The 25,726-nt window shown below is 44.4% G+C and overlaps 1 protein-coding gene across 5 annotated transcripts in view; it reads right to left on the reverse strand.

Moving 5' to 3' along the window:
- Positions 1-25,726, reverse strand: part of LOC122541902 (PH and SEC7 domain-containing protein 1-like) — a 210,720-nt gene that overhangs the window by 142,256 nt on the left and 42,738 nt on the right. For 3 of the 5 annotated variants that reach the window (XM_087982551.1, XM_087982550.1, XM_087982554.1), the window contains exons 2-3: positions 16,958-17,032; positions 6,613-7,634 (exon numbers count right to left, since the gene is read on the reverse strand). In XM_087982551.1, the coding sequence (XP_087838677.1) occupies positions 6,613-7,554 (942 nt within the window). In that variant the 5' untranslated portion in view covers positions 7,555-7,634; positions 16,958-17,032. The remainder of the gene's footprint in view (positions 1-6,612; positions 7,635-16,957; positions 17,033-25,726) is intronic. The other 2 variants (XM_087982553.1, XM_087982552.1) reach the window with 1 other exon arrangement.

Below are 25,726 nucleotides of genomic sequence, written 5' to 3' on the forward strand. Positions count from 1 at the left end.
CTCCAACTACGAGCCTTCAGCAAGGTGCTGCAAACTACAGGGAGATGAATGACAGATAGATTGGTACTGAGGATTTAGACGGAGGGAGGATTGTTTGTCCAGAGTATGGAACACCCTGCAATTTCTTCACAATGCATACACACTGAACACCTTTATCGGTAGTTGTTCCTCCTCACTAAGACCTCCTCACATTTCCCAATCAGCATCTATTGATGGACATGAGATGTTATCACAAGAGAAACTGATGGAGCTGAATTAAACGGTTTGTTTTCTACTGGTCTGTTCCATTTCTTTCCTTCCAGCTTGAACATCAACCACTCTCATGTAATGAAATTCTACACCACAAAAGGTGGCCATTAGGCCCATCTTGAGCTGTCTTTCAAAGAGCTGGTCTAATTATTCACAAGAGAACTGGGTCAGCAGTTAGTTATTCTGAGGCGAGTAACTCACCCCCTGACCCCCCCCCCAAAGCCTGTCCACCATCTACAAGGCACAAGTCAGGAGTAGGATGGAATATTTCCCACTTGCCTGGATGGGTGCAGCCCCAACAACACTCGAGAAGCTTGATACTGTGCATGACATCTCAATGCTAACTCTCCTCTGCTGAAGCACAGTAGCAGCAGTGTGCAGCATTGGCCTAATAATGCACTGCAGAAATTTGCCAAGCATCCTCAGATATCACGCTCCAAACCCATGCTCACTGCCATCAAGAAGAACAAGAGCAGCAGAAACATGAGAACACCATCACTAGAAGTTTCTCTCCAAGTCATCACTGTCCTGACTTGGAGATATATCACTGTTCCTTCAATGTCATAGGGTAAAATTCCTGGAATTCCCTCCTTAAGGGCATTGTGGGTCTACCTACAGTGCATGAACTGCATCAATTCAAGAAGGCAGTTCACTACCACCTTCTCAAGGGCAACTAGGGATGGGCACAAATGCTGCCCCAGCCAGTGATGCCCACGTGCCATGAAAGAATAGTGTTTCAAAAATTGGATCATTAACTGAAGAGGACATATGTTTAGGGCTAGGGGGTGGTGGTAGTAGGCGAGGTTCTCTTGCAGGGAGTAGCAGGGACATGAGGGGCCAAAAGGCCTCTCCAGTGAACTACTTGTTAAACAAATTAAACACCACCACTCTTTTGGTAAGAGTAACAAAAAGATGGGGTACTGGGCTAATGGTCGGATACTTGGTAGTGTGGATGAGCAGAGGGATCTTGGTGTCCATGTACACAGATCTCTGAAAGTTGCCACCCAGGTAAATAGTGCGGTGAAGAAGGCATATGGCGTACTGGCTTTTATTGGTAGAGGAATTGAGTTCCGAAGTCCTAAGATCATGTTGCAGTTGTATAAGACTCTGGTGCGGCTGCATCTGGAGAATTGTGTGCAGTTTTGGTCGCCATACTATAGGAAGGATGTGGAGGCACTGGAACGGGTGCAGAGGAGGTTTACCAGGATGTTGCCTGGTATGGTAGGAAGATCGTATGAGGAAAGGCTGAGACACTTGGGGTTGTTTTCATTGGAGAAAAGAAGGTTTAGGGGTGACTTGATCGAGGTGTACAAGATGATTAGGGGTTTAGATAGGGTTGACCATGAGAACCTTTTTCCACGTATGGAGTCGGCTATTACAAGGGGGCATAGCTTTAAATTAAGGGGTGGTAGGTATAGGACAGATGTTAGGGGTAGGTTCTTTACTCAGCGAGTCGTGAGTTCATGGAATGCCCTGCCAGTAGCAGTGGTGGACTCTCCCTCTTTATGGGCATTTAAGCGGGCATTGGATAGGCATATGGAGGATAGTGGGCTAGTGTAGGTTAGGTGGGCTTGGATCGGCGCAACATCGAGGGCCAAAGGGCTTGTACTGTGCTGTATTCTTCTATGTTCTATGTTCTCCTTTCAGCCCTGAACCAGAGATTTTCTCTCCCATTTGAAAACTGCTGTCAACTCTGCTTCTACCACTTCAGTTGCACATTCCGAGTTACAACTCGTTGAGTGAAGCCAAAACTGCTTCCCATCTCTCCTTTTGGGTCTGTAGTCCGTTGCCTTGGTGCATTGAATGGACTGTAAAGCTTCAGCCAAGCTCACCCAACTATGTAGCTTCATCCCAAACTCTGAGGAGCCTGTGTTACAATGTTAGCTGAATGTCAGCTCATTCCCATGTTACTCATCAGCACACCTTCACTAACTAATGTTATGGACCAGACCAAACCTCATCAATACATGTCAAGGAGATAGCCCAGACCTAATGTTATGGACCAGACCAAACCTCATCAATACATGTCAAGGAGATAGCCCAGACCCAAACATTTTCTTATTTTAAAAGACGTGTCAGGTGTTGTGTTCCAGGTGCAATTTGATTGGTCAAACTACAAGGCTTGAAGCAAATAACACTTTATGGTTAAAATACAAACAAAAGAAAGGATTGGGATAACTTAACTTGATTGGAATGTAACAGAATAATAAGCTGTCATTGACTGTTCCAATTTGCCATAGACGCACCCTTGCAAATTTAGTAAAACAGATTGTCTCACATTCAATTCTAGCAGCAGGAAGAGAACCCTTTGTTGTAGCAAAGAGAGAGACCGAGATGTATCAGCTTTTCACAACCCAAACAGCTACTGAAACCTGAACTCAAAATCCTGGTTCTGTGGAGCTTGACCCCACCCATTCAGGATGCTTCTGTTGTTCCAGCTTTTAAAAAACTCTAAGGTCTTACAAGCTTACTTTCTTTATTGACTTGAAGCAGACCACTGCTGCCTCTGTCTCAAAATGCTCTTCGTTAAAACAAACAGGAAAAAAAAACACCTTTTAAAACCATAGTGTCACCATAGTGACTCTCTGCATTCAATTCCCAGTAATTCAGAAAGAACTAGGTCACCATTACTCCTTCTATTTTGTCCACTTACAATCACAAAAAAAGAGTTCAGCAGTACATAATCAGCACAAATCCCAGGGATGTTATAAAACCTTCCTCAACCAGCATCTTTCAGAAACAGGATGAAAGCAATGACTTTGAGCTTGTAATCCAATATCCAGGTCTGGACAATGCTCGGATTTGTTCTCACAGTATACAGAATCCCTCAGTGAGAATGCAGCCTTGTAATGATGCCCTGTTATCCAATTTTGAAAATAAGCATTGAACTAACAGCTTGCAATGATCTAGAATCAGGCAGTAATCTACGATCCAACAAATACCCAAACTCCTTCAGCCAGAGAGTGATGAATCTATGCAATTCACTACCACAGAAGGTTGTGGAGGTCATGGAGTATAGTTCAGATTGAGATAGATAGGTTCTTGACTGTAAAAGGGGATCAAGGGTTACAGGGAGAAAGCAGGAGAATGGAGTTGAGAAACTCATCAGCCATGATTGATTGGCGGAGCAAACTCAATGTATTGAATGGCCCAAATTTCTGCTCCTGTGTTATGGACTTATGGTCTAGAAGGGTGAGAGGAATCGGATTGTAACTTACAGAATATCAAGGGGTCTGGATAGAGTGGATGTGGAGAAGATCCTTTTGGAAGGATGTTGTGAAACTTGAAAGGGTTCAGAAAAGATTTACAAGGATGTTGACAGGATTGGAGGATTTGAGCTATAGGGAGAGGGTGAATAGGCTGGGGCTGGTTTCCCTGGAGCGTTGGAGGCTGAGGGGTGACCTTATAGAGGTTTATAAAGTCATGAGAGGCATGCATAGGATAAATAGACAAAGTCTTTTCCCTGGGGTGGGGGAGTCCAGAACTAGAGGGCATCGGTTTAGGGTAAGAGGGTAAAGATATAAAAGAGACCTAAAGGGCAATACTTTCACACAGAGAGTGAAATGTGTATGGAATGAGCTGCCAGAGGAAGTGATGGAGGCTAGTACAATTGCAACATTTAAAAGGCATCTGGATGGGTATATGAATAGGAAGGGTTTGGAGGGATATGGGTCAGGTGTTGGCGGCGGGGAGAGGGGGTGAACTAGATTGGGATGGGATATCTGATCAGTATGGACAGATTGGACCGAAGAGTCTGTTTCCGTGCTGTACATCTCCATGAATCGCTTACTCTATGATGTTTCCACTAGTAGGACCCTCAGAGTGAAGGAATGACCCTTTAGAACTGAGATGAGGAGGAATTTCTTCAGCACAAGGGTGGTTAATCTGTGCAACTCACTGCTTCAGAAGGCCAAACCAATAAGAGTCTTTAAGACGGTGATAGATATGTTCTTGATGACTAAGGGGTTTAAGGATTACAGGGTAAAGGCAAGAGAATGAGGTTGAGAAGTATTTCAGCCATGTTTGAATGATAGAGCAGACTCAATGGGCCAAATGGCCTAACTCTGCTCCTACATCTTATGGCCACAACAAACAATGGTTTCTTGGTTCAGAAGAAGGATCATATCAGATTCAAAACATTAATTCTGTTTCCCTCTCAACAAATGCTGCTGGACCTGCTGAGTTTCTCCAGCACTTTGTTTTTATTTCCAGCATTTTGATTTTGTCACTTGCTCCTGTGATGGTCCAAGATCACCAATACCATTTGCTTTTACTAAAAACTGTTTTTCAGCGTAAGAGCAATTTCCATTTATATTGCACCTTTCACAAATTCAGGAGATCTCAAAATGTTTCTTAGCGTGTCTACAGACAACATAAAGCAAGCAGGAGCTAGGAGGAAGGAGCAGGTTCTACATTTTGTCAAGAATAAGAAATGGATTGATATAGAATCCTTACTGTGTGGAAGCAGGCCATTCAGCCCTTCGAGTCCACACCAACCCTCTGAAGAGCATCCCACCCAACATTATTCCCTGTAATCCTACATTTCCCATGGCTAATCCACTTAGCCTGCACACTGAACAATTTAGCATGGCTCATCCCCCTAACCTGCACATCCTTATACTGTGGGAGGATACCCAAGCACCCGGAGGAAACCTACGCAGATACGGGAAGAATGTGCAAACTCCATACAGACAGTTGCTTGAGGGTGGAATCAATCCAGGTCCCTGGCACTGTGAGGTAGCAGTGCTAACCACTGAGCCAATGAGAGAATGGATTCATTTAGTCAATGTGAGTAAAAATTTGAGAAACCCACCTATTAATGCAGACTGGGGGAGATGGTGGTGTGGTGATAATGTCACTGAGCTAGCTTTAAAGGAAGATCTTAAAAAGAGCAGGTGTGAAATTGAGTGGCATGGTCAGGGGCAGACGCCAACCTGATGGCTGTCTGTGTCCCCCATTAATGATGGGGAATTGGGAAGACCACACAAGGGAATAGAGGAACAGAGGACATTGGTGAGCTGCAGCTCAGAGACATTATAGAACAGGACCTAGCCAAGGCTTGAACTTATGCTTACATTTAAATATGTAAATAAGAGCAATCATTTTAAAATGGAACCAATGGCGAATCAGAAGATTGGCCAGGACCCAGTGAGTATGACAGTGATGCTTTGGTTGGGCTGAATTATGCTTTACAGTAGGTCACACTGCAATGGATTGGAATGGTCCAACGTGGAGTCAACAACAGGCACAAGGAGTGCAAGCTGGCCTGGCAAGCAACATTACAGAGATGGAGGACATATCACCTTTGACTTCACTGGTTTCCTCATCTCCCCTCTCCCCACCTCATCCCAGATCCAATCCTCCAACTCGGCACTTCCCTCTTGACCTGTCCATCTTCCTTCCCACCTATCTGCTCCACCCTCCCCACCAACCTATCACCATCATCCCCCCACCTGCATATACCTATCGCCTTCCCAGCTACCTTCCCCCTCATACTTCTCTCTCAGACCCCTTCCCTTACACACACTTCCCGCGTCCCCACCCCCACCTTCCTGATGAAGAACTTTTGCCCAAAACATCGATTCTCTTGTTCCTCGGATGCTGCCGGACCTGCTGTGCTTTTCCAGCGCCACTCTTTAACTTGGCACTTTTTGAATGTTTGGATAGTGTTAACCTCCAATGTTTGCTTGTTTTCTTCATACATTATCTGGCAGAACCAAACTGCATTTGTGACTATATATAAAAATATTTTTTATGGATCAAGTATAGTTTTGAAATAAAAAATATTCACTCTTTGTATAGGTAGATAACACAGATGAATGATTCACTTGGAGTGGGCCAGAAAACATAGACTGTGATCAGTCGAATATAGCCGGGTCAAGTGATGAATGTTTGGAGTGTGCGGGCTATTGATGGGGAGCTCAGTGGTGAAACATCAGTGTTAGGGGAAATAAATAACCACAGAATAGTTTAAATTCCCATCTGATGGCTCTCGCAAGGTCAGTATCACACTCCCAGCTGGATGGCGCACAATGCAGTTCATTTTCATTCAGAATTGACGGTGATTACCAAACAAGTTTCACATTTTAATGTCTTACCGTAATATATAGTTTGCTGTAGCTGGTATTCAGAGCAAAGGGTGAATTCTGCTTCTTCACAATACCATACTCACCGAGACAGCAACGTTGACAAAATGAGAGAGATGGGGCCCACCATCCAACCTTCCCACTATTACCCATTTCTGGGGTCTCAAAGCTGCTCTACTATTACCCCGTTTACACAGAAGATTATTCAATTTAATTCTCTGGATAGATCAGAAGCAATAAAGCTCATTCATTCATTCATTCTTTTAGCAGGACGTACCTGTTTGAGGCCGGGACTGTTTGGGATTTCTCTTCCTATGGGATTCACGCAGGGAATGGCAGCAATGCTGTGGTTACTCGATGTTTTATTGGGGGTAGCCACAGTCATTAGATTTGTTCCCAAGTCCAGAGTCTTTGTGCAGACTTGCTTTGAAGGATACCCTTGACGCAGTTCATTCCCAGACTGTGGTCTTTTCCCTCCAGGGCATGGACTTTGAGCTGCAGCATCAGAATATCTTTGGCTCGCGCTCCCAACCGAGGAGAGCAAACTCCGATTGGGAATGAGGCTATTCGAAGGCTCACGGCAGCTTCCCACAGACACTGTGCTCACCCTTGTGTCAAAACTCTCCATCGGAGTTGGCATTGATATTATCCCATGAGATACCTTGTGACTAGTCTGGGGACTTTTCCATCCAATGGAGGATCCCTGCCCCATGCCAGCCAGCTTCACTCCCTGAGGAAGCACAGACACATTGAAAGGGTTCACAACAGTTTTAACTCTGGCCTTTTCGATGTAGCTGAAAGTAACTACTGAGCTTCTACCTCTGGTGTCACCGCCCATAGTATTCTCCAAGGTAACTGGGCAGAACGGGTGAGTCCTGATGCATACTGGAGAGGTCGGGGCAGTGGACCTCCCAGAGCTAGCTGGGGCAAATTCCCGAAAGGGATTGGTTTCTGATTGTGTGCGAACGAGTGAGGCTGTGCCCTTCTTGCAACCAGGAAAGCCCAGGAAATCCATCTTTGTATCCGGCGGCAGACTGCGTCGCTGTGTACAGGATGGCGCGACGGGTGAGAGAAAGCATGGCGATCGGGTATTGGCACCAGACTGAGCAGGCCTGGGCTCATCATGGTACAGTGATCCTGGAGGTGTGATGGCACAGTGCCCAGGAGGATCTGTTCTCAGCTCCATGTAGAAGGTCATCACTCTTGTATCCTGTGCCATTTGGTACGGATCTACGCCAATCGCCAGCTAATAGGAAGCAGGAACAGTGGGCACTGCATGCTGAGATCCAATTCCCCAACCTAGGAAAATCCAAGGAAGATGTTACTGACCAACACCATCAACCTATTAATTAGCATGGAACCCAACTATAACATTGACCCCAGTGCAGCCAATAAAGGGTTTGAACTCTGTAACCCTATTAAGTCCAATCAGGAAGCTCAACTTTCACACAACTCAAAACAAAATGGACTGTGGATACTGGAAATTGAAATAGAAACAAATTGCTGTAGAAGCTCAGCAGGTCTGGCACCATTTGTGGAGAGAGAAAGCAGAGTGTTTTGGGTTCAGAACCCTGAAGACAGGTCATGGAATCAAAATGTTCACTCTGCTTTTTCTCCACCTGTACACAACCTTTTGTGTATACCTTCTTGGGACATGGGCATTGCTGGTAAGGTCAGTATTTATTACCCATCCCTGCGTAATTTCAGCTGGCAGTTAAGAGTCAACTTCATTACCGTCATGTAGGCCAGACCAAGTAAGGATGGCAGATCTCTTTGCTCTAAAGCAAGATAATGGGCCTTCATAATAATCAATGATTGTTATGACAGTCACCACCATAGAGAGAAGCTTTATATTCCAGATGTATTAATTGAATTTAAATTGCCCCAGCTGCTATGGTGGGATCTGAATCCATATTCCCAGACCATTAGCTTGGGTTTCTGGATTACTACTCCACTGATATTGCCATTGGCATGGTAGCTCAGTGACTAGCACTGCTGCCTCACAGCGCCAGGGACCTGGGTTCAATTCCACCCACGAGTGACTGTCTGTGTGATGTTTACACATTCTCCCCATGTCTGTGTGGGTTTCTTCTGAGTTCTCTGGGGTTTTCTCCCAAAGGTTTGGTGCATTGGCCACGCTAAATTACCCAGAGTGTACAGGGGTGTGCAAGTTAGGTGGATTAGCCATGGGAAATGCAGGGTAATCCAGATGGGTCTGGGAGGATGCTCTTTGGAGGGTCAATGTGGACTTGTTGGACCAAATGGCCCATTTCCACATTGTAGGGATCCCACTGACTGTTTACCCCCATTGACTGTTTACTAGTTTGAAGTATGTCTGCACTCACAACCTATATAGGTTATCCAAGGCATTGGTAAGACCACATCTCACCAATGTGCAGCTTTGATGTTCATGTTCAAAGGAAGAATATAAAAGATAAGGTTGATAGCTGGAATGAAGAGAATGAGGAAATGTTGGACAGGCTGGAGTTTTCAAGAGCGAGGATTGGTTTGTTAAAGTTTATGTAAGACCCTGAATGATCTGGACAAGGTAAATGTGGAAAGGATTCTCTCTCTCTTGTGGCTCAGTCCAGAACCAGGAGAGACTATTTTAAAATCAGGGGTAGCTGACAGGGATGAGGAGAATTCTTTGTCCTCTTGGTGTATTGTGTGAATTTGGAATTCCCTGCCTCAGAAGGCAGAGGAGATAGAGTATTTGAACAGTTTGAAGGTGAGGTACATTGATTTTGTTGCCTGACAACAAACTAACCTTATCAGTGGTAAATGGGAATATGGATTCACAGATCAGCCATGATTTTATTGAATGGTGAAGTAGTTTAGAAGGGCTGAATGGGCTATTCTCACTCCTAATTCATGGAGTCATACAGCACGGAAACAAACCCTTCGGTCCAACCAGTCCATGCCAACCACAATCCCAAACTAAACTAATCCCACTTGCCTGCACTTTCCCCACATCCTTCCAAACCGTTCCTATTCATGAACTTATCCAAACATCTTTTTAAAATGTTGTAAATGTACCTGCATTCACCACTTCCTCTGGCAGTTTCTTCCACACCCTCTGTGTAAAAAAAGTTGCTCCTCATCCTTTTTAAATTTTTCTCCCGTCACTTTTAAAAAATGCCCCCTAGTTTTGAATTCCCAGACCCTAGGGAAAAATACTCTTGTCATTTTACCCCATCCATGCCTCTCATGATTTTACAGCCCTCAATAAAGTCACTCCTCAACCTCCTATGCTCCAGTGAGAAAAAGTCCCAGTCCATTTTTGGCTCTGAAACCCTCCATTCCCAGCAACATCCTGGTAAATCTTTTCTGAACCTTCTCCATTGTAAGGATACCCTTCCTATAACAGAACTGGACACAGCAATCCAGAACAGATTTCACCAACATTCAGTCCATCCGCAACATGACTCCGATACTCAAGATTCGTATGTTTGTACAAAGGTGGTGAAAATTCACAAGGTGACATGCCTCTGAACTGCATTTATATCTAATTGAACAGGTTTCTAAATTTATTAAAGATAATTGAAATCTAAGTCCGCATTTACAATTTTTCTAAAGCAGCCTGAGATATATTAAACCCAGTGCTGCTCCAACACACTTTCTAAATAAAATTAGCTGTGCTCTAAAACACAGTGGAGCAAAAGTCTCAATACTTCAAACTGTTCCCAAAATACATGCAATATAAAAAAAAACGACTTTCAAAAATTCCTTGGCGAATAATTATTTGTGACAGAAGAATGCACGTGGTATGGTTCACTAGGTCAGTACCAAAGCATTCAGTGTTTGAAAACACATTGAAATATCTGGGCCAGTCAGGGTCAGAAACAATCTTTCCGACCCTGACTGGAATAAAATTTACTCAATTACCTTTCAATGTTCCCTGCTGGAGATCGCTGGACAGGGACCTCTCTCCAGACAAACCCACAAATCCAACCACTGGGGAAAACTTCACAGAAGCCATGCCCATTTGGGGGAGAGATGGGGTAGCATAGCAAGTGGCTAGTTGTGAACGAGAGCTTAAGGTAAGTCAGGGGTTAGGCAGTTGTCAGGTCTGGGGGTGGTCAGGAGGGATGTGGGTGTTGGATCTCACAGTGGGCGAAGGGGAGAACAGAGTTAGGCTGACAGAGTAAGACAGGGTCAGGTCAGGGCAGAAGGTTCAACTGGGGTATGCCCCAGGACTTGGAGTCAGGGGTCCAGGTTTGATGGGTCAATAGTTATGCAGGAGTTAGAGTAGATTTTAATCCTCTAACTTTTCCTGGGTAACTACTAAGTAAGTCGGAACCCTTTGAATTCTCCAGCTTTAGTGAACTCTTTTGAAATGTTTCAGACACATGGGAATTGTTCATCAGATAATTCAATTTCCCAGGCAGTTCCCAAGGAGTCTGCTATAACCAAGGATTCGACAGGGCTCCACAGTCCTACTCCAGCCAGTGCTGCTCCAGTGACTGTCTGGCCATCATCATTGGCTGAAGTGCAATAATTCTGGGTTATAGTTGATTGGATCAATCACATTTCAGCTTCGTCTTTCCTGACCCGAATCTGTCTTTTCCATTCGTGGGACCTTGCTGTGAATAAATTGGCTGCTATACCAGTGTAGCAGAAGCTCCAAATCAAAAGGTGTTTCACTGGTTCTAAAGAACTTTGGAACATCTTGAGGCTGTGAAAGTTGCTAAATAATTTATTTTTTAAATTAATTCACAGAATGAGGGTGTCACTGGCTAGGCAGCATTTATTGCCCGTCCCTAATTGCCCAGAGGGCAGTTAAGAGCCAACCACGTTGCTGTGGGTCTGGAGTCACATGTCATGCAGACCAGGTAAGGCTGGCAGTTTCCTTCCCTAAAGGGGCATAAGTGAACCAGATGGGTTTTTCCTGAAAATTGACAATGATTTCATGGTCATCATTTGATTCTCAATTCTAGATTTTTTACTGACTTCAAACTTCACTATCTGCCACAGCAGGACTTGAACCCACATCTCCAGACCATTACCTGGGTCACTAGATTAACAGTCCAGCAATAATACTACTCGGCCATCACTTCCCATCTAAACACAAGCCTTTCTTTCTTGTGTCATTTTGCAGTGGTAGACGATCCCAGAAGACCAATCCCAAACCTTTGCCTCTACAAATAGTTTCTGTTCGACTACCTTGTATATCGGGTATAGGTACAGCACGGCTAAAATGATCAAACAAGCACAAACTCAAAACTCAAAAAGGACCAGGGTAAAACCAGACAGCTAGCTGTTGGCATTCGACTGGAACAAAACTGGATTTTAAAAGTGTCTGAACAAATCTCCAGACCCCATGTCAGCACATCATCATGCAATATGAATCAGCTTGTTTAAAGTGAATCGCAAAATAGCAACAGGACCTCTCTCAGGCAAACATCTTGTAAACTGCTGTGACACAGCTCAAACAGTCCTAGGATTATAGGGAGAACAGCTGAGACCGCCACTCCCCCCCCCCCCGGAACTGTTTACATTGCATCCATGAGAATGAACTGTGATTGAAGTTGATTTAATCCTGATTAGTATCATCAAGTCACGTGAGAGGATGTTGACTGGGATTAACCGTGAGAGGAATAAAGTCTGACAGATAGTGTGCAACAGATAATAGAGGCTTCAGAATATTGACCAACCCAGCACAAAAATCAAGGTCTGAAACGGAGAGAACCATTAACTACAATTACCGAGCATTCTTTGCTCTCAATACTCCCATACATCCTGTGCTAACTAGAAGGCTAGACTTGCAACAGTGGGTGGGTGAACTACCAAGTGTGGAATTCAGCAACAAAGGCAACAATACAGGGAGTTCAATGGAGATCATTACTTTGTGGCTCTGCCATGGGAAGTTGGGACTATTAATCCAGAGACCCAGATAATGTCCTGGGGACCTGGGTTCAAATCCCCCCCATGATAGATGGTGGAAATTGAACTCAATAAATATCTAGCATGAAGAGTCCCATGATAACCATGCTAACTGTTAGAAAAACCCATCTAGTTCACTAATGTCCTTTAGGGAAGGAAACTGTTACCTTTACCTGTGTTCCACGCCCACAACATTGCGGTTGACTTTTAACTGCCCTCTGGGCAATGAGGGATGGGCAATAAACATTGGCCTAATGAGTGACACCCACATCCTGTGAACGAATTTTTAAAAGCGCGAAAGGAGAAGCAAAGATTTACAATGATGTTGCCAGGGTTGGAGGATTTGAGCTATCGGGAGAGGCTGAACAGGCTGGAGCTGTTTTCCCTGCAGCGTCGGTGACTGAGGGGTGACCTTATAGAGGTTTATAAAATCATGAGGGGCACGGACAGGATAAATAGACAAAGTCTTTTCAATGGGTTGGGGGAGTCCAGAACTAGAGGGCATAGGTTTAGGGTGAGAGGGGAAAGATTTAAAAGAGACGTAAGGGGCATCTTTTTCACACAGAGGTAGTACATGTATGGAATGAGCTGCCAGAGGCAGTGGTGGAGGCTGGTACAATTGCAGCATTTAAAAGGCATCTGGGATGGGTATATGAATAGGACAGGTTTAGAAGAATATGGGCCAAGTGCTGGCAAATGCGACTAGATTAGGTTGGGATATCTGGTTGGCATGGATGAGTTGGACTGAAAGGTCTGTTTCTGTGCTGTACAATTCTATGACTCTAAATAGCACATTTTGTGGAGATGCCAAGCCAGTCTGATCGCTGCTGGGACAGGATTGCCAGCACATTCCTTACCCACACTTGCTTACATATGACTCCAGACCCACAACAATGTTGACTCTTAACTGCCCTCTGGACAATTCGGGATGGCAAAAAATGCATTCATCCCGTGAATGAATAAAGAAACATTGTGTGGGTAAGTTTGTATGCCCACGTGTTACACGTTTGGACATTCAGTGATGGCTGGAGTAGCTGATGAAGGTTAACTAGTTGTCAATGCTCATTGTCCGAGCTTACAGAAGGATCTTAAGTGAAGCAGTTGTGAACCCTCAGCGGTAGGCTGACAGAGAAAACTGAAGAAAGAGATACCTTCTCTACAATGGCAGCCAAAGGGTTAATGCCACTCCAACATGGGAATAAGAAGAGGTAATTTAGCTCCCTGAGCCTATTCCATCTTTCAAAAGGTCATGGCTGGTCTAACACCACACTCCATCTACCAACCCTGGCCTTAATATTATTAGGTAACAAATATTCATCGATCTCAGATTTCCAATGATCAATTATTCTCACATTAATTGCCATTTCCGCAACAGCATTCCAAACTTCTACCACTCTGTGTAAAGGTGTTTCCTGATTTTCCACATGAAACATCTAGCTCTAACCTGTCGATTTCACCACCTGTGAAGCTCCCCATGCACCTATCCCACCCTTCCCTGCCTCAGACTGTCCCAACAGTCACAATAATTTCCCTCCATTTGCCTTATTTATTCCTTTTAATCTTTTAAGGCTTTAATCAAATAATCCTGATAATCTGTTAAATTCCAGGGAACGCAAACCAGTTGAGATAATCTCTCCTTGTAAAGTCATAGAGTCACAGAGATGTACAGCACCGAAACAGACCCTTCAGTCCAACTCATCCATGCTGACCAGATATCCTAAATAAATCAAGTCCTATTTGCCAGCACTTGGCCTATATCCCTCTAAACTCTTCCTTCATATACCCATCCAGATGCCTTTTAAATATTGTAATTGTACCAGCCTCCACCACTTCCTCCGGCAGCTCATTCCATACACGCACCACCCTCTGCGTGAAAAACGTACTGCTCAGGTCCCTTTTAAATCTTTCCCTTCTCATCTTAAAACTATGTCCTTGAGTTCTGGACTACCCTATCCTGGGAAAAAGAAACTTGTCTATTCACCCTATCCATGCCCCTCATGATTTTATAAACCTCTATAAGGTCATCCCTCAGCCTCTGATGCCCCAGAGAAAATAAGCTGAGCCTATTTAGCCTCTCCCTATAGCTCAAACCCTACAATCCTGGCATCATCTTTAGAAATCTCTTCTGAACTCTTCTGAATCTAGACACAATCTATTCAACCAGAACTGCAGGTCTCCAAGACAAATTAACTAAACGTATGGCGCCCATACTTCAAAATGCATCCTGATCACATCTTCGTAAAATCTTCATCTGGAATAGCAGGTGAGACTATTCCAAGACGATTAAGCTGTCCTACTACAATAAAGCAGTCTGAAGATGTCTCTTGATGGTATTCATAATTATTTATACAATATTAGAATTGCTGTACTGAATTCAAAGATGTGCAGGTTAGGTGGATTGGCCATGCTAAATTGCCCATAGCGTCCAGGGACGTGCAGACTAGGTGGATTAGCCATAGGAAATACAGGGTTACAAGGATAGAGTAGCGGGCGCGGCAGGTCTGGGTGGGATGTTCTTTGCAGAGTCGATGTGGATTCGATAGCCCGAATGGCCTGCTTCCACATTACAAAAGATAGATATCCTGCAAGCTCTCCCAGGTTTCTGTACTGGGGCATTAGGCTATTTGATGTGCTCAAGACGATTTTTGGGCTTTTCCATAATTTCTGTATGGTCTGACTTTTACAAAATGCACCATGTTCAATTTGGCAGTCTCAGTAGAACACGCTGTAAAACAACTGGAGATAACCATTGTAATCTCACGGACTGAAGTGTAGCCAACTGAATGCTGAGTAAGATAAATGCACATGGACCGAGAGACATACACACATATGCACAATACTATTAACAGACAATGCTGAAGGAGTGTCTAAACTACTCTAATGGAGCCCACCTGAGAGGGATTATTTTCACTTCCAACAGGAAATTTTACACACCGACAGTTATGTGGTAATGAAGCCAAGGTGTGCAGCCAATTTCTTCGGCATTTTGAGCAACGGTTGGGTACATGTGGCAACTATTTCTCATACACACTAAGCATTTAAAGTGATGGGTTCCCCTTGGTTACAAGATGACCTGTTGCTAAAAAAGCGTCTTGAATAAGGTACATTCTAGGCTAACGACTGACACTCCTCTTTAACTTAAGTTTCACCTCAGTTGAATTAAAAGAGTTTATCTTTTGTATAATAATTGTGGCCCACGTGAAAGCATATCTCAACAGATATCAGCTTCAAAGGAAATACTAAAACCTGGAGAGAGGTCAAATGAGTTTGAATTTGAGCAAACGCCTGTTTTTGAGTTTTAAGGAGCCTGTTAAAATCACTTCCTTGTGAGCAAGGCTTTAATTAAACACTTTTGAACGTGATTTGTTTTAAATTTATTGAGAAAGTGAAAAAGTGCACCCCCAGTCTAAGGGGAAATTATGCAGTGTAGTTCCTTGAGTGTCACTGAGTGAAAATGCTGGAACTCCCTCCCTGATAGATATACCCACACGACTCCAGATGTTGCTGTTCAATGCAGCTTACCTACACCATCTCATTGGCTGGGAAAAAGAATCTAACCTAGTCCACAACATTCACATCCTGTGAAAGAATTCTTAAAATGTTTTTCGAAAGTATTTTCCAGTAGTTTAAAACAGGGTTACTTGCATCTGATGGATTGATGCTACGATTAAAAATGCCTAATTTTGGGATAAACCCATAATTAGCTTTATCCATTAAACTCCACCAGGTTCTCACAGTTTAATGCGTCAAGATATAATCAAAGCAATTTTTTCCCCACTATATTTTTGAAAAGCAATGTGGTTGACTCTTAACTGCCCTCTGGCAATTAGGGATGGGTAATAAATGCTGCCTAGCCAGCGACGCCCTCGTCCCGTGAATGAATAAAGAAAAATAAAACCCAATTGCATTGATTCATGGCAGATTTATGACACAGCAGCAGAATTAGGCCATTCAGCCTATCAGGTCTGCTCCGCCATTTAATGGTGAATATGTTTCTCCACCCCATTCTCCTGCCTTCTCCCCGCAATCCTTCATCCCCTTACTAATGAAGGACCTGTCTATTTTGTGCTCATTAACATGCCAATGGTTTTGGATTGATAGGGAGTGGGATAAAGAGTACAAAACACCCCTCAAAAGGCATTATTTCAGGCACAATTTGCACTCGGATCGCCAAACTAGAAACATCTACTTCAGGGATGCGGAAAGAGCACTGTGTATTCTTAGTTCTGTTTAACTGCTGTCGGAGATTTATGTCAGACAGGTCCTTTGAGAAGGACTGGAGGTCAGTTATGGTAAATTATGAGGCATTCTCACTGGTGGAAACCAAAGATCTCACCAGTTTAGTCTCTCATCACGTGAGAGATCGAGAGAGTGGAACAAGAGAGATCTCGGATTCTCAATTCAGCCAGTCAGTGAAAACATGAGCTGTTGTTGTGACAAATCAAAGGGTCTCATTCTTTAAAAATGATCTAAATTTTTCAAGAGAATGTAAAAAGAAGTTTTTCCTTCTCCTCACTTCCACGCACAACAATAACCAGCTGGGCAGCTTCGGAGTCTGTTCTGGCAGACAGACAAGAGATGGATGAGAAGAATGGGGGTGGGTTTTCAATCTTCAATGAGAGAAACACAAGCAGACGCCCACTCGAGAACACACTTGGCCAGACTGCAACGTGCAGGTTATTTATGGATGTCGTACTAATAGCAATGTGGCATTAACCCAGTTCTGCTGCAGCACTTACCTTGTAATCTCTCCATTTCCCTAGTGAAAGCTCCTAGTCCAGCAGGAATCACAAAGCCCTCTGCATTCTTTCACTCTGGATGCACTAATAAAACAGGAATGAGCAATTACTCAAGTATCACGAAGGGCTTTTCATAGAACAGACCGGGAGAAAGAGTTGCTGTTGAGAGAAGAGCTAGTAACCAGTGGAGACGGTCTTTATAATAATTTACAAATAAATCAAAGGGGGGGGGGAGGGGGGGAAATGAAATTTTCTATGCAGCAGATTATCATCTGAAAGGGCAGTGAAAGCAGATCCAATAATAACTTGCACAAAGGAAATTCGATATAGATTTGAAAAAGGGAACAAAACATAACAGTGCTTTTAAGAAAGTGCAGCAGGAAGGGGTTGAAATTGATAGCTCCTCGAGAGTGCCGGTACAGGCCTGATGGGCCAAATGGCCTCTTTCTGTGATGTTTACAACCATAGCTAAGCTATCCCAGAAGTGCTAATTCCCTAGAAAAAGCAATCCAGTTAGTCTCATTCATTCTCCTTACCATTACAGACAGTGGTATCTTGCAATATTAGTAATCCAAACTAGTAACCATAAAATCCCAGATGAACATTCAGATAACACGGGTTTGAATCCCACATGACAGAAATTTGAATTCAATAAAAAACAGAATTAAAAGTTAGCATAATAGCAACCATGTAACTTGAAATGAATACTCATCTGGTTTATTAACATCTTTAAGGGACAGAGTATCAAAAGAAGGGTGTGCTGATCCTAGGAATGAAGGATTGAGAAATCTGGGTGTGTTCTCGATATAGTTTAGAAGGATTTGTTTTTGCGGGGGGCAGGGGGGTTGAGTCTGATTGAAACTTACCGAATACTGAGAGATCTGGATAGAGTAGATGTTTCTGTGAGTAGAAGGGACTAGGACCCGAGGGCACAGCTTCAGAGTGAAGGCCTGACCCTTTAGAACTGAGATGAGGAGGAATCGCTTCAGCCAGGGGATGATGAATAGGTGGAACTCGTTGCCCAGGTCGCTGTGGGGGCCAAGTCATTGAGTGCATTTAAGACAGAGAGAGATAGGTTCTTGATTGGCAAGGGGATAAAGGGATACATGGAGAAGGTAGGAGAGTAGAGTTGAGAAACAGATCAGCCATGACTGAATAGTGGAGAAGACTCACTCAATGGGCTGAATGGCCTAATTCTGTCCCTATGTCTTGTGGAAATCTGCCATCTTTACATGGCTTGGTCTACATGTAACTCCAGACCCACAGCAATGTGATTGACTCTTTCTTCCAAAATGGCTAAATAAACCACTCAGTTCAAGTGCAATTAGGGATGTGTAATAACTGCTGGCCCACCCAGCAACACACACATTCCATGAATGAACAACAAACAAAAAAACTTGTCTCTGAGTATTTTTCCGAACCCCTTTCAAAGATTACCACTGAATACATGTATACCATCCTTCAAGCAGCAGGTCTGGATTATAACCTTTTGCGTGTTTTTCCAATGTCATCTCTGCCTCCTTTCTCAGTCTGGGTCCTCTGGTCTCTGGAAATACAGTAACTATCAGAACCCCTCATGATTTGGAGCACCCCTGTATTAGCTGTAGCCAGTGTTAACCCTGTAGCCCACTGACTCTCTCTCTCTCTCTCCCATTTTTTATCTTAATAGTGAAGAATTCAATGAGGACCTGGGCACAAGTTAAATTTGAGACAAATGGGAACGAGATTGGGCAGGGTGCGTTATAGCCATTCTGGTATCTCTTCCACCAAAAGTTAAAAAGTTACTCCTGTAGGTCCGAGAGGAGAGAAACATAGAGAGAAGGCCTCATGTTGAAGATGATGACATTATCCTGAAGTGTGCTGCAAGCAGAGAGCACCCAGGGTGGACACTGTATGAAAGGGAGCAATAAACATGTTAAATCAGAGGCAAGCATCACTGTTTCAAAAGGCCATGTCCTACTGCTTCCTCTCGCCTCTCGTTCTCCTGAAGTCAGACAGCCACCTTTGTTACCTATCTGGTATCTCAGTCGGTTGGACGTTTACAAGCTCTGGACTCACTCCCCTTGTTCCTTGAACATGAGCGGAGGAGGTTCATTGCAATACACCACAGTTCCTGGTAAATGTCCATGCGGGATGAGAAGAAGCAGGAGCTGCTCTCTGTTCAACATGGTGTGATGTTTCCCTTCCATAGCCCAACACCACCCAGGTGGAAACTGGTTCTTATCTTTAATTAACCCTTTTGACATTTTATGACACACCTCCATAGCAGGAAGAACCTAGAATCATAGAACCCCTACAAAGAGGCCATTCAATCCATCGAGTTTGCAATGACCCCGCAAAGAGCATCCCACACAGACACAGCCTCCTAACTCTGCATTTCCAATGGCTAATCCACTTAGCCTGCACATCCCTAGAGACTATGGGCAATTTCCCATGGCCAATCCACATAACCAGCACATCTTTGGATTGTGGGAGGAAAATGGAGCATCCGGAGGAAACCCACGCAGACACGGGGAGAATGTGTAAACTTAACACAGACAGCCGCCAGAGGGTGGAATTGAACCCTAACTGCTGAGCCACCATCTGCCCCCCTACTTGAGTCCAGATTTTCTGACCCAGAGGAAGGGACATGACCACTGTCACATGACAAGAGCCCTATCTGCTCTTTGTTTCTCTCCTGCTCAGAGATGCTACTACACCTCTCTCAATTTTAAATTTACCACCACCAAGTCGCCTGGGTTACTGATTAAAAGAAAAATAAACAAGTATTATCCACTAGGGCCAACGCAACAATGATCAAATGTAGAGGAGGGTATGAAAACAGAGTAGGCGCCCCTATCTATGAGTCCCAATCTTTCCCCAGGTAGTATCAGATGTTCTTAAATCATAACTAGAGCATGCATGTGTACGTGCTGGCACAGCACTTTGAATATCCGTACAACCGACCCAAAGGCAGGGTCAATCCCAAAATCTAGGAGAAAGTGAGGACTGCAGACGCTGGAGATCAGCGTCGAGAGTGTGTTGCTAGAAAAGCACAGCAGGTCAGGCAGCATCCGAGGAGCAGGAGAATCGACGTTTCAAGCAAAAGCCCTTCTTCAGGAATTCGGGTCAGGATGTTGCCTGACCTGCTATGCTTTTCCAGCACCACACTCCCAATATCAGAATCTTCCAGTTAAAGTGTCAGAGGGTCAGAAATAACACCAGACATTTATTATGGATACATTTCATGGATACGGGTGGCACAGTGGCTCAGTGGTTAGCACTGCTGCCTCACAGCGCCAGGGACCTGGGTTCAATTCCAGCCTCAGGCGACTGTGTGGAGTTTGCACATTCTCCTCGTATCTGCGTGGGCTTTCTCTGGGTGCTCTGGTTTCCTCCCACAGTCCAAAGATGTATGGCTGAGGTGAATTGGCCATGCTAAATTGCCCATAATGTTCGGTGCTGTATCTGTGTGGGTTACTATGCAGAGGGTCTGTGTGAACTTATTGGGCCAAATGGGATGTTTCCACACTGTAGGGATTCCAAAAGAAAAATTCGCAATCACACTTCCAGAGAACAGTAGAACGAGCAGGAGTAGGCCATCTGGGCCTCCAAGCCTGTTCCGCCATTCAATAAGATCATGGCCTTTCCGTAGAGTCAGTTCCAACTGGTTCAAAAACCAACCTTTGCCTTAAAACCATTCAACAAGGTAGCCTCAACTGCCTCACTGGGCGGGGAATTCCACAGATTCACAACCCTTTGGGTGAAGACATTCCTCCTAAACTCAGTCCAAAATCTGCTCCTCCTATTTTGAGGCGATGCCCCACAGTTCTAGTTTAACCAGGCAGTGAAAACAACCTATCTGTTTCTATCTTATCTATTGCCTACATAGTTTTAAAGGTTTCTATAAGCACCCCCCTCAATCTTCTGAACCCCAATGACATATATGCGCTTGTTAGAGCTGTGCAAGCGAAGCCTGGTACACCGTCCCAGTGTGGATCAGTCCACGTCAGGAGCACAAGTCCCAGAATCTCTCATTAATTGCATGTACACCTCAGAGTTCTTCACCCAGCGGAGGTCTGTGGCCTGTCCTGGGGTTTGAAGAGATAGAAAACAGACATCAATGTAAGTGAGATTTTCGACCAAAAACTTAACTGGGTTGGCATTAGAATTCCAGAGAGTGGGAATCCACGTACTGAAAATCAGACAACGGGTGGAACAGAGCTACCAGGGTAGTCATGAGTGATCAGAAATGGGGGGATCAGCTGGCACGTAGCGTGCAGAGAATAAGGTAGACAAGACAATCTGAAGATGAGAGGTTTGAAGAGGCTTCACTGGGTCGCGGGCAGCTGGGCAAGCATAAGACCTTAAGATACAGGAGTCAAATTAGGCCAGTCAGCCCATCAATTCAGTTCCGTCATTCAATCATGGCTGATATGTTTCACAATCCCATTCTCCTGCATTCTACCCATAATCCTTGATCCCCTTACAATCAAGAACCTATCTATCTCTACCTTAAATACACTCAATGACTTGAGTTCACACCTGTTCTGTTCTGAAGAGTCGTCACTGGACTCAGGGTCATAGAGTCATACAGACCCATCCGTCCAACTCATCTGCACCAACGATACATCTCAATCTGACCTTGACCCATTTGCCAGTACTTGGCTCATATCCCTCTCGACCCTTCCTATTCCTTTTAAAATGCTGTAATTGTACCATTCCTCCACCACTTCCTCTGGCAGCTCCTTTCATACACACACCACCTTCTGTGTGAAAAAGTTACCCTTCAAGTCTTTAACCCTATGCCCTCTGGTTTTGGACTCCCCTATCCTGGGGAAAAGACCTTGTCTGTTCACTATATCCATGCCCCTCATAATTTTATAAACTACAGGTCACCTCTCCCGGGAAAAAAGCCCCAGCCTATTCAGCCCCTCCCTATAGCTCAAACCCTCTCGTCCCGACAATATCCCTGTACGCGAGGATTTGGAGAAGGTTTGGAGCTCAGGTTGTACGTTTGCTCATTGAGCTGGTAGATTTGTTCTCAGACGTTTCGTCACCATGCTTGGTAACATCATCAGTGAGCCTCCGGTGAAGCATTGGTGTTCTGTCCCACTTGCTATTTATCTGTCTCAGTTTGTTGTAGTGGATAATATCATTTCTGGTTCTATTTCTATTTCTGAGAGATTGGTAAAATGGGGTCCAAATCTGTGTATTTGTTAATGGAGTTGTGGAGAAAGTGAGGTCTGCAGATGCTGGAGATCAGAGCTGAAAATGTGTTGCTGGAGAAGCGCAGCAAGTCAGGCAGCATCCAGGGAACAGGAGAATCGACGTTTCGGGCATAAGCCCTTCTTCAGCAAGGCTTATGCCCGAAACGTTGATTCTCCTGTTCCTTGGATGCTGCCTGACCTGCTGCGCTTCTCCAGCAACACATTTTCAGCTGTTTATCTATTTGGATGAGTTTGCTCCTTGTCTGGTGACACAATATTTTTGGACTCTGATTCCAGAGGTGGCTGGCCATGGCAAGCTTCACTGAGGCTCAAGACGTTTCACCGAGAGAGTCGTTTACTGTGCGGAGCTACATTAATCAGTAACTGCTGGGTGCTGACTGCAGCTCACTGCTTCAAGAGGTTGGTGAAGGGGAGCATTGTCTGTCGCTTTCATTGTAAAAGACCCATTTTCTCATTCCCTTCAGATTTATCGGCGTGGTTTTCTCATTTCCCCTCCCCCCACCCTCATCCCAAATCTAACCCTCCAACTCAGCACCGTCCTCTTGACCTGTCCATCTTCTTTCCGACCAATCTGCTTCACCCTCCACCCTGACCTATCATCACCACCACTCACCAGCATCTACCTATCGCCTTCCTAGGTATCTTTCCCCCCAGCCCTACCCCCCCTCCTATTTATCCTATTATTTATCTCTCAGCCCCACCCCTCCCATTCCTGATGAAGGGCTTATGCCTGAAACGTCATGCTCCTCGGATGCTGCCTGACCAGCTGTGCTTTTCCAGCACCACACTGTTCAACTCTTTCTCCCTACAGCCGGACCTGCTGGGTGTCTCCAGCTATTTGTTCTCTTGTCTCTGATTTTCAGCACCCACAGTTCTCGGTTTTAATTCAGGGCAGCTGAGGAGTCAGCACAATAGGTTTTGGCGAGTGACAGAGATTCATTTTGGTTTTGCCAAGTCGAGATGAGTTGTGACTCTGATCAGTTTGAAGTGGGATTGGCAGTTGCCAGTGTAGCAAGGGCTTCAGAGTTTGTGGTGTTGAGGAAGAGATAGGAAATGAATATTTTGCAGTCAGAGCCAAAAGCAAGGCGCCGGATCAGAGATTCTCAGAATCCCCAGAGTGTGGAAACAGGCCATTCGGCCCAACAAGTCCACACCAGCCCTCCAAAGAATAACCCACCCAGACCCATTCCCCTACCCTATTACTGTACATTTACCCCTGACTAATGCACCTAACCTAGGCAACCCTGAACATTATGGGTAATTTAGCACGGCCAATTAACCTGACCTGCACATCTTTGGATTGTGGGAGGAAACCGGAGCACCCGGAGGAAACCCACGCAGACACAGGAAGAATGTGCAAACTCCACGCAGACAGTCACCCGAGGCTGGAATTGAACCCAGGTCCCTGGCACTGTGAGGGAACCATTGAACCACCATGACACCGCAAAGAGATGCAAAATTGCCCAAGCTTTGAGCAGGTATTGCAGGAGCATCCTCCTCCACCCTGACCTTCAAACAAACCAATTGTTTAGTTGAGGAGCCAGAGACAGAGCAGTGACCTATAACAAGAAGAGAGCGTTTTCTTTTTTACCTGGCAGTTTTACAGTGTGCTCCCCAATCCCAGACTGCAGGTGAAAATCACAGAGAGAGATGACCATGAGAGATGTATTGCTGGTCAGACTGACTCCATGCTCCTGTGTAAATAACATCTCCGAACGGGCTGATTAGAAAATATCTAGCACAAGTCCAGCACATCTCAGCACAGAAACAGGATTGTGACTCTTGGCAGCAGACACAGCAACCAAGGCAAAACGTATCAAGCTGGAAACGTTTCGATGCACCTGCTTGTAAAACACCGACCATTAGCAGTGATGGAACGGCTGCTCCCTCCATTACGTTTGCATTTTGCAAACACAGTTACATAGCTTCGAGCAACCCATTCCAAGCTACACAATCAGCTCCGCACACAATGCGCCAATCACCAAGGCTTCAACAAAGTATCAGTTTGACTTTTTGTAACCAAGAATGTTAGGAGTCTGAGCTGTGAACAAAGACTGGTGAAACACAAAAGCAGGCTGAATTCCTGGAGCTGTTGCATCAGTGAACACACATGGCTGTAGGATAAAGGGCAGTGATAAAAATGGTAGAAAGCAATTTATAGCCAAAGTCAACTCATGATGCCTTCGGGCAATGGGTGTCAGTACCTAAACTGTAATGATATATTGAGAGTCTAAATTGTTTATCATGTTTACAATACATGAGTCAGAACGACCTAGAAGGAATGCTGGAATCAACGAATGTCCCACTGACATAGCAAGGATTCATTTTGTGAGGGTGGGATTAAATACATTTTGTTGAATTGGAGTGGAAAGAGATATATTCTTGCATCGAAAACCTGGAAATGCTTAGTACGGAGAAAAACGGTTCCAACGAGCTTCCAAAACCAAGAGAATCTTCCATTCCCCTTGGAAACATCTCTCGAACTACTGAGCTGACAGCTCAGGGAGGGGCCGGGGGATTGTGGGTTCAGATCCTGCTCTGGAGATTTCAGTCTCTAGGTTGAAACTCCCGTGCAGTACTGAGGGGAATGTTGCACTGTTGTTCTCCAGATGGCTTACTACACAAGTGCATCTGCTTATTCAGATGCAATAACTAATATAGCGCATTACTTTGAAGAACGGGTGAGACGTCTCCAGTGTCCCAGTCAAATATTTACTCTTCAATCAACACCTAGAACTGATGAAAAGCAAAATCCCCCCAGATGCAGGAAATCTGAAACAAAAACAGAAAATGCTGGAGAAATTCAGCAGGTCTGACAGGATCTGTGGAGAGAGCAGCAGAGTTAACATTTCAAGTCCAGTCTGATTTTTCTTTGAAACTGGAGAAACTCACTTTCCAAGAAAAGTTATACTGGACTTAAAAACATTAACCGCTTCCCTCTCCACAGATGCTGCCAGACCTGCTGAAGTTTCTCCCACATTTTCTGTTTTTAGTCATAAAACAGATTATTTGGCCAATTGTTGTTTTTGGGACCCGTGCACAAATTGTTTGTGCAGCTATGAATACACAACTTTTTCTGTTTAAAAAAAAAGCACTTCCTGGGCTGTAAGTTGTATCATTAAAGATAGCGACCTGAAGCATTAACACTGGTTCACCCTCCACTGAGTATTCCCAGCAGTTTCTGATAGTTCCTTCATCAACACACAATTAATTTGTATAATATGATCCAGACATAGTCTAATATTTCATTCAATTTTATCACCTACACTGTGCACAGACATTTGCTTCATGTTTGCATTTACACAGAATCTATGCCAAATCCATCCACTGCCAAAAATCATTTGACTCCAAGACAATAAAAGTACAGAGGATCTAAAGCCCAAACAAACTGAAGAGAGAGTAAATATTTAGTAATGTCAATAAATGTTCCCTTTTAATCAGGTCAACATTTGTATTGCTGGGCATACTGTAATCCCAGGCAGTGTGCCAAGGTACACTGGCATCAATATGACTCCATGCAACAACACAGGGCAGGTACACTTGAAGCACACATCTAGAC

This window comes from Chiloscyllium plagiosum, unplaced genomic scaffold, assembly GCF_037043375.1.
Source record: "Chiloscyllium plagiosum isolate Xiang-an unplaced genomic scaffold, Cpla_swu_hap1 HiC_scaffold_43, whole genome shotgun sequence".
In the NCBI taxonomy this organism is placed as follows: Eukaryota; Metazoa; Chordata; class Chondrichthyes; order Orectolobiformes; family Hemiscylliidae; genus Chiloscyllium; species Chiloscyllium plagiosum.